This window comes from Peromyscus leucopus, chromosome 9, assembly GCF_004664715.2.
Source record: "Peromyscus leucopus breed LL Stock chromosome 9, UCI_PerLeu_2.1, whole genome shotgun sequence".
Classification (NCBI taxonomy): domain Eukaryota; kingdom Metazoa; phylum Chordata; class Mammalia; order Rodentia; family Cricetidae; genus Peromyscus; species Peromyscus leucopus.
The window spans coordinates 70,917,068-70,927,483 of NC_051070.1; the positions used below are offsets into that span (position 1 = coordinate 70,917,068).

The 10,416-nt window shown below is 40.8% G+C and overlaps 1 gene segment (V, D, J or C); it reads left to right on the forward strand.

Annotated features, from left to right (window-relative positions):
• Nucleotides 1–306: 306 nt before the first annotated feature.
• LOC114689196 lies at nucleotides 307–907 on the forward strand. The segment is given in 2 exon segments: nucleotides 307–432; nucleotides 606–907. Coding segments are annotated over 2 exon segments (354 nt in total).
• Nucleotides 908–10,416: the final 9,509 nt, after the last annotated feature.

A 10,416-nucleotide genomic window follows, 5' to 3' on the forward strand; every position in this document is an offset into this window, starting at 1 on the left:
TAAAATTCTTTTAGAAGATTAAAAAAATAGTACTAAGATCTTTCAAGGTTCTGCTTTAGCAACTGGAGCTCTTAGGTTTCATACCAGTATTTTGCATTTATGTATTCCCCTTCCTCACACAATTTTTTCCCAAGTCCTCTTCTAAGAAGTTTTACATCAGAAATATACTGTCCTGGGACCTGCATATTGGCCTACACAGTTGTGGAGCATTTTCCATGCAGAGTCATGTGGTGGAGGTAGGTGGGGTTTCTTGTTCAAATGAAAGTGGAAGGCAGGTGATTTGGAGAGAACCTGTTGTGTGTAAGCACAAGTGTGTCTGCCCACAAGACTCGACACCCTCATATCTGGAGAGAGGACACTCCAGAAATTGGACAGGGGCCATGGAGAGGAACCTGGGAGCTGTGCTGGGGATTCTGTGGGTGTGGATTTGCTGTGAGTTGTGCTCACCTAAGCTGCTTTAGGGACTCTCCAGAAATGTCAGTGGTGGAGGGGGATCAGCCAACCCAAAGCTCCTGTGCAGTCATCCTCATGGTGTCTCCTGGGACATTAGACAGGTGTGGGAGAAAACTCCTCACTGATTCTGGTTTGCTTTTGTTTCCCAACAGGGGTGAGAGGAGTTGAGGTGGAGCAGAGTCCTTCAGCCCTGATTCTCCATGAGGGAACCAGTTCTGCTCTGAGATGCAATTTTTCTACCACCATGCAAAGTGTGCAATGGTTCCAGCAGAATCACAGGGGCAGCCTCACCAATCTTTTTTACCTGGCTTCAGGAACAAAGGAGAATGGGAGGTTAAAGTCAACATTCAACTCCAAGGAGCGCTACAGCACCCTGCACATCAGGGCTGCCCAGCTGGAGGACTCAGGCACCTACCTCTGTGCTGCTGAGGCACAGTGCTCCCAGCAAGCCTGAAGCCTGACCCCAAACTGCAGCTGTGTGTGCAGCCACAGCCCTGTCACAGGCAGACTCTGCAGCAGCTTTTGCACAGCTGTGGTGTTATGAGATCTCCACCAATTGTAAAGAAGGTGTGAGGAACCAGGAAAATAGTGCCGCAGATGGTTAAGCTTAAATTCAGCTGATGTGATATTGATTTGTAGAAGGATAAATGCTCAGAAACATCAGCTCACATGACTAAAATCTACACTTTATTTTATCAAATGCTGTGCTAATGTCATCAAATATAAACCCCTCTTGCACACTCCAGAATTATTTTGGTCTGTCCTTAAAATTGGAAACTGAGAGCAACTGTTTTCATCCTGTGTTTAGAGAACATTAGACAACACTTCCAGCTAATCTGCTCAATATAAGGTTGATAAAAAATTTAATTTTGAGAATCTAATTAATCAGGAAAGACAAATAAATCTTATCATTAAATCAAGACATGATTTCCACAGTGTCTTGATATTTTAAAAAATATAATACATTTAATTGTGCAATATAAAACAAATAATTCACATAAAAATTATGTGCGCCAAAAGATATATCACAAACTAGAGAGATGAATTTGCAATTTATATCATAATAATATTTGCAACAATTGATTCTTCTACCAAAACATTTATGTATCTGCAATGTAATATACATGCAAAATTTCTCATTAAAACATTGCTTTCCATGTCTAAAATAATTCTTTACAATAAAGCAACTTCTGTAGGAATCACTATCCTTGACTTCAAGCTCTACTATAGAGCTATCGTAATAAAAACAGGTTAATATTGGCGTAAAAACCGACATGTGGACCTATGGAATCAAATTGAAGATCCTGACAAACCTATGAACACCTGATTTTTGACAAAGAAGCCAAAACTGTACAATGAAAAAAAGAAAACATCTTCAACAAATGGTGCTGGCATATCTGGATGCACAAGATTGCAAATAGATCCATATCTATTACCATGCACAAAACTCAAATCCAAGTGGATCAAAGACCTCAACATAAATTCAGCTACACTGAAACTGGGTGAGGAGAAAGTAGGAAGTGGCCTAGAATGCATATGCACAGGAGACTAGTTCCTAAATATAACACCTAACTTCCTAAATATAATATAAAAGTAGCACAGACACTTAGAGCTATAATTAATAAATGGGACCTCCTGAAATTGAGAAGCTTCTGTAAGGCAAAGGACACAGTAAATAAGACATAATAACAGCCTGCAGAATGGAAAAAGATTTTCACCAACCTCACATCTGACAGAGGACTGATCTCTAAAATATGTAAAGAACTCAAGAAAGTAGACAGCAAAATACCAAACAATTACAAAATGAGTTTCAGAGCTAAACAGAGAATTTTCAAGAGAAGAATTCCAAATGGCTAAAAGACAATTAAGGAATTGCTCAACATGCTTAGTCATCAGGGGAATGCATATTAAAACAATTCAGATACCATCTTACACCTCTCAGAATGGCTAAGACCAAAAACACCGATGACAGCTTATGTTGGAGAGGATGCAGAACAAGGAGAAAACTCTTCCACTCTTGGTGGGAATGCAAACTTGTACAGCCACTCTAGAAATCAGTATGGCGACTTCTCAGAAAATTGGGCATCAATCTACCTCAAGACCCAATGATATCACTCTTGGGCATATACTCAAGGAATGCTCGCTCAATCATATCACAAGGACACTTGCTCAATTATGTTCATAGCAGCATTATTTAATAGCCAAAACCTGGAAGCATCCTAGAGACCCTCAACCAAAGAATGGATATAGAAAATGTGGTGCATATACTCAATGGCATATTTCTCAACTGTAAAAAACAATAACAACATGAAATTTGCAGGCAAATAGATGAAACTAGAAAATATCATTCTGAGTCATGTAACCCAGACTCAGAAAGACAAACATGATATGTACTCACACATAAATGGATACTAGATGTAAAGCAAAGGTCAGACTACAATCCACAGCTCCAGAGAAGTTGGGAAACAGGGAGGACCCTAAGAGGATGCACAGGTCACCTTGGGAAGGGGAAACAGAGGAGATCTCCATGAGTAAACTAGGCATGGGGAGAGGCAATAGGGGTAGGGAATGGAGGATGAGAACATGAGGGCAGGGGATAGTTGACCTGGGGTAGAGATGGAGTGGGAGAGCAATGAATAAGATAACTTGATAGAGGGAGACATCATGGGGATAGGGAGAAACCTGGTGCTAGGGAAGTTACCAGGAATCCACAAGGATGATCCCATATTAGACTACTAGCAATAGTGGTGAGGGTGCCTGAACTGGCCCATGTTGGTAATCAGATGGGTGAATACCCTAACTGTCATCATAGAGTCTTCATCCAGTAACTGATGGAAGCAGATGCAGAGATCCACAGCCAGGAACCAGGCCGAGATCCAGGAGTCCAGTGGAAGACAGGGAAGAGGGATTCTATGAGCAAGGGACATGGGGGGTCAAGATCACAATGGGGAAATCTACAGGGACAACTGAACCAAGCTTCTAGAACTCAAGAACTTCAGACCGAGAACTGTGGAATCTGCATGGGACCAGTCTCAGCCCTCTGTATATGGGAGACAGTTGTGTAGCTTCATCTGTTCGAAGGGCCCCTGGCAGTGTGATCAGGATCTACCCCTGGTGCATGAGCTGGCTTTCTGGATCTCATTACCTGTGATCTGACACCTTGCTCTGGCTTGATGCAGAGGGAAGGGGCTTGGTCCTGCCTCAACGGAATGTACCAGGTTTTGCTGTCCCCCCATTGGAGAACTTACCCTTTTGGAGAAGGAGATAAGGGGTGGGAGTGGGGGCAGGAGGAGGGATGAGAGGGGCATCTGTGGTTGGTATGTAAAATGAATAAAAATGTTTTTAAAATAGATAAAAAGAAGTGGATGTGTGTGGTACAGTAGAAAATGAGCAGCCCCTGCCCCCAAAGAACAATAATAACAAAAACATTGCTTACAAAGAAAAACTGGAAACCTCCTAAGGTCACACAATAGGGGACTAATTCATTATACAATAATTAAATGAGATCTAAACAACTGCTGTTTCTCAAGGGTTGACAGAATATATTCCACAGTTGAAAACTCTGGCCTGCCACTTGTCTCTGTAAGGAACTGGAACGCAGCCATGCTCACTCATTCACAAATTATCTGTTCATTGTGTTTTCACGTTGAAACAGCAACTGAGTGGTTACAACAGCAACTGGATTGGCTAAACATTTACTTTCTAGAGTTTCAGTAATACACTGACCCCTTTGTGATTCATTTAGCTTCATCCCCATTGCAAGTACATCTATTTCAAATATAGATTATCTGAGCTTCCCAGGTAATAAACAATTTCTAATTGTCAGTAAGATTTACATGAGGATGGTTAGAAGTGTTGACAATAGTAGTGACAGCTTCTTCAATGAGAATTGCTGATTCAGTCATCTCAGAGAGTTCACAAATAGCAACCACCATGATCCTAGCTTCTTGATAGTGTATGGTGTGGAATTACCTGAGATTGGAACTTGGCAATTAGGCACAGAAAGAGGTACTCTGAAAAGGTCGTCTAACAGATATTGATAGATGTTTTTTACCTAATCTCATTCCTAATTAATTTGGACTTGAAAGCACTTTTTTTATTAAGAAACAAACTTGACAATTAAAGACAACAATTTTAGAATGTTTCTAGACAAGACATACAATAATTTTTTTAAAAAGCAATGTAATGTTATTTTCTGTTGTAAATCCTTAAAATCAAAATCAAAATTAAAGTTCAACCAAGATACAAAATGAGAAAAAGTATCAATTGAGGAAAGTGCCTTCCATTCTTCTACTTTTGCATCCACAGCCATCTGACTGGATCATTCTCTTCTTCTGATGCTTCTAGAAGGCCTGTGAGCTCTCACACTTGAAGTTGACATGCCCATTCTCTTTTTAAGTCTGGTCCACAATAGTATCTGCCTGATGCACAATAGCTTTCATCCTGTTATAGCCATTCATCATCTCCATTTCCTGTACAGACTCTTCTAGATTTCTCTCTCATTTCTTCTTCCTAAACTTAAAGTTTCTCATTAGGTTCCATCAAAGCTCGAATTTCATCCAGATACTGAACAAGTTCACGTTATTTATTTATTTATTTATTTATTTATTTATTTATTTATTTATTTATAGACTACTATGATTGGTTTCACTGTCTTGTCTTCTCCTGATCAAAATGATTCCTTTTGTGAACCCTTTTTGTTTCTGGTCACCAGTAATGTCTGACAAAGATGTTCATTTTTTCTTCTTAATTTCTTGTTTCCATTTTATGCCTCTTCATTTTGAAGAGCCAATTGTTCATTAAATTTCTTCTCATTATCTGATTCATTTTCCACATTCTTTAACTCCCTTTTTTTCTATTTGGTTTTCAAGATGATGATTGAAAAACCAAGTATCACGTACACCTGCTGAAAAATCTCCAGTTCACTTACCAGTCTCATTTCTTTTGTGTTTAGTTGATCTTCATTATTATTATTGTTGTTTTTTCGAGACAGGGTTTCTCTGTGTAGCTTTGTGTCTTTTCTGGAACTCCTTTGTACACCAGGCTGGCCTTGAACTCACAATGATCCACCTGCCTCTGCCTCCCAAGTGCTGGGATTAAAGGCATGCACCACCACCACCCCGCTTGTTTAGTTGATTTTCAAAGTTTGCTTGTCCTTCTCCAGCCTGTTCAACTTCTCCAAAGCCAGCTGTTTCTTGAGCTGACACCTTCATTAGTGACTGAGCAGTTCTGAAGAAATGTATCATGTTATCTTCAACTTTTAGTTCATTTGCTTCCACCTTCGCTCAGGAGAACGTTGAATTATCTGCCAACTCTTCTTGAAGTGGCACATCATCTGGATCAAGTTTGACTAATTCTTTCCAGTTTATATTAGGTAACATCTTGAATTCTTTCACTATCTTTCCATCCTAAACCACACCTTTCATTCAGGGGCTGTTGCCCATCCACAGCAACCACGACTCCTGGTTCAGCCATGGCCAGGCCTTTCTCTATTTAGAGCCATCCTCACACCAAATCTCCTGAAGGAGCCAAAGCACAGTGGCTGCTAGGTGATACCACGTCCTGTCTTGATATTATTGTATAAATTACAGTGGTCACTTTTTAATTTGTAAACTAATTTTACCTCAGTATAAATTCTGTTGTGTTTTATAATGATCTAGGCCACTTTTTCAGTATCTGGAGAGAGAAAACAATTTTCTGTTTTACATCAGGTCCCACAAACTTTATCACTACCTCTGTTGAGAATTTGAGCCTCCCAGTTATCTCTGGAAAGAGGGTACTTAACTCCAGAAAGCCATCAAGAAAGCTGTCAATGTGACTTTGGTTTCATATTTATTATATATTATATATTATAATAATCTATATTAATTATTATATATTAATAAACTGTCATTCTCAGGTTCTCCATGTTGCAAGATTTATGTGTTTCTTACAAAAGAGTTATGTTAGGTTTAATGATAAAACAGAGCCTCATCAATGAGCATCCTGCTTATCTCTCTGCCTAGGCTGTCCAGTCCACCACCTTATCACACCACATATGATCACTATAGTCAGCAAAGTTCAGTTTTATTTTATTTTATTTGACTATAAATTTAATATCTCCCATGATCCACTATCATTCTATTTACGTTATGAGAGGTATGGAAACACAGATAACATCTTATCTAATTTTTTAGGTACCTGTCAGGGAAATATCGGACATGTTAGATGCCTGAGAATGTGAATGGCCTTAGGTTTTCATACTATGAGACAGTTTCTCCCAGTCCTTTATCACTATATGCCTGACATTGCTCTCTATAGATATTTTCTGTGTTCAGGGGCATAAAAGAATTTCAAAGCCAGAAGAATCCATAGAAGTCCCTTATCCAATTCCATTGCAAGGAAGAAAGTATCTGCAAAATGCCATTATAAAATGATTAGATGAAGGGCTGGGGAGATGGCTCAGTAGTTAAGAGCACTGGCTGTTCTTTGAGAGGAACCAGGTTCAATTCCCAGAGCCAACTTGGCAGCTCACAACCGTCTGAGATGTCATATGGAAGCCTATTTCAACAAGCTAACTAGCTAAGGGGATCTTGTTTACACCTAGAGGTATAATCCACAGGGAATTGGTGTGTGGTGAAAAGAGGGGACCCTGCAAGTAGGTTGCAGTAAGGCAAAGATTTATGTGGAGAGATGGGGATGAAAGGGGTGGGGCCCTGCATCTAAACCAAGAGTTGCAGTGTCCAATGAATGAAGTTCAGGAAGGGGACCTGTAAGCAGGTTCTTAATAGACTGAGGATGAGAATGGAGAGATTGTAATGGAGGACAGGAAGGATAGAGTGAATCACCCGAGTCTCTGCCAATGTGGTCACTGCAGTAGAAAGTGTTTTTATTTAGTGAGGGTGACACAAAGAAAATGAGATGGACTAGACAGGGTGTTGAGAGGATCCATAGTAATGAGTGAAGCTGTTTCATATGCAAGGTTTGGTGGAGTCCCAGGGGAATGGAGCAGAGAGCAAGGACTGGCCAGCTACAGGGCTTGGGGTGAAACTGGGAAAATTGCAATGTAGGACAGCAAGGAAAATAAAGATGGACTACCTGATTCCTAGAAATGTGTGGCCACCAGGCTCCCAGGTGGAGTGTTTCTTCCGGCATTTGACAAAAAGGAATGTCAGGAAGGAAAGGAAATGTAGCAAGAGTTTGCTGAGTCCTCAGTGAATGGAGGAAGAGTGAGAGGACAGGTAAGTGGTCTGTTACAGGGCTGGGGATGGTACCAGGGGAACTGAACAGGAGGACAGGAAGGACAGTGAAGATGGCCTTCCTTCTTCACAAGCCTGTTGTACACTGGGTTCCCAGTTACACAGTGTTTGTGGGTATTCACAGTTGAGACAAAAGAATGGGCTAGAAACGGAGGCTGGAATGGTTCATGGTAAGGAGGAAAGCTAGATTCATTTCAAGGTTTCACAGATTCTCCAGGGAATCCATCACTGCTGTTCTGTCAGTAATTCAGTATCCAATCACTGGATGCTGTGCGAATAAACCTAATGGATGTTGCTATTCTTAATATCAAATAACACCTAAGAACTTTCCAAAGAGTAGATCCTATGTGGATTTGTGATTCCAGGCCAACTTCTCTGAAAGCTATGATGCATGCATAAAAATTTCATATTTTTATTATCAAGAAGAAATCACTGAAATGAAAAAACACATGGTCCTCTTGCAACTTAAAGCCTGTGAGAGACCTGAAAAAAAGCTTTTTCCTGAGTGACACAGCTCTCTCAAGGACAAATATTGGCCTTATCTGTCTCCAAGAAAAGGTGGAGTTTTTTGATGAATTATCTGAGCATTCTGCAATAAGGGAGTGCATTAGTAAATAGAATTCTCGGCATATGAAATGGCATACATGCACACACATGAATACGTCACATACATACATTTATAAATGAAACCATATATATATATATATATATATATATGTATATATATATATATATATGAAATATTATACATGAACTGTGGTGGATTTAAAGAGAAGAAACAGACTTACTAGTGTGTACAAATACCATTCTTGACCTTTAAGTACTAGGACCCACTTGTTATAACATATTGTTGCTTTATGTGTCTGAGTTCCTCATACAATCAAAGGACACTGAACCATAGGCCTCACTGGTAGAGGATGCAGCCATAATGTGGCAGTAAATCTCAGCTGCTGGGGAGTATGCAGAGGATTCACTTCCTTGTGCTGATTTTGCAGGCTTAGGGCAGAAGCCCAGCCTTTTTCCCAGTGGCTGAGTGGATGACTCAAGAGATAGAATTGTTACTGAGAAAGAACAACAACCCATAGCTGTAGCTGACCTGTTAGTCATCACATTCTAAACTGGGTCTTACTTTAATTTTGGGAAGAACAATGAAGACATATGTTCCTACTTTATTCATGTTTCAGTGGCTGCAGCTGGATGATGATTGAAGATTTTAGGACAACAGATTATTTCCTGGACATTTCTGGGACATCCAGGAGGAACTCTATTTTAGTCAGATTTTTTCTAGTGACTATACAAAAAGAGAATGCTCGACAGTGATGACCTGAAAACCTTTTCCTTTCTTCCCATCTTTGTGCATAGGGGTGTGTAGTCAGAAGTTTTTCTGTGTTCTGACGTGGCCCATGGACAGGACAAATCTCTCACCCACAGTCCTGCAGCCTTTTATAAAATAATCACATAGAGGATTAATATTGTTTATAACTGCTCAGCCATTAGCTCAGGCTTAATACTGACTAGCTCTTACATTTAAATTCAGCCCATTTCTGTTCATCTATATGTTGCCATGTGTTCCATGGCTTTACCTGTGTGCCGTTACATGCTGCTCCCTGGACAGCGGGCTTGTGTCTACTGACTCAACCTTCCTCTTTCCAGAATTCTCCTTGTCTGCTTATCTCACCTATACTTCCTGCCTGGCTACTGGCCAATCAGCATTTTATTTATCAAAACACATTCACAGCATGCAGAATGACATTCCACAGCAGGGGTGAGCCAAGGTGAGCAGGTGGAGCAGCATCCTTCCACCCTGAGAGTCCAGGAGGGAGCCAGCGCTGTCATCAACTACACTTACACAGACAGTGCCTTGTCCTACTTCTCTTGGTATAAGCAAGAACCCGGAGAGCATCCTCAGCTCATTATTGACATTAATTCAACTGTGGAAAGAAAGCAGGAGCAAAGACTGATCGTTTTACAGGATAAGAAAGCCAAACACTTTTCCCTGCACACCACAGACACCCGGCCTGGAGACTCTGCCATGTACTTCTGTGCTGCAAGTGCACACTGCTCCACATGCACCTGCAGCATGTCCTCAAACCTGCCAGGAGGTCTGGAACTCCATCTATACACTGTGTCACAGGCCTTCCACTGCACTGGCCAGTTTTTGGTTAGCAAGTGCCAACTACACTGTAGACATTAAAAACACAAAATAAGAAAGTTAGTTTCAAGTCACTCTAAACAATTTAGGACAGTTTTTCCATTTTTAAAAATTGAGATTTAGTTTCATCATTCCCTTTCCCTGGTTGCAGCACGTGATGATTTTGTTACAGAGAACCAGAATTCCTGTGCTGCAGAGAAGAGGCTGTGGCACACTCAGCCTCCAGATGGGGCATTTACATCACACACCCTCCTCTGAAGGTCAGAGTTCACTGAGAAAGAGGGGGTGAAAAGACTGTGGTAGCCATCTATGGGGAATGACTACAGGGAGACAGCATTTTCTGGACTCAGCCGGGTAGCTGCACACATGGACTCACAGAGGTTGACAGCACACATAAGATCTGCAAAGGATCAGGCCAGATGCAATTGCAGTAGGGCAGAGGGAGTTGAGCATCCCACCTTTACCTAAGGAGCTAGGGGCAGTTGGTAGCTGCTGGAATAGAGAATAGATTTCTTTAAAAAATGCAGTCCCTGGTGCGTAGACCACCCTCAACTGAAGGCCACACATCAAAGA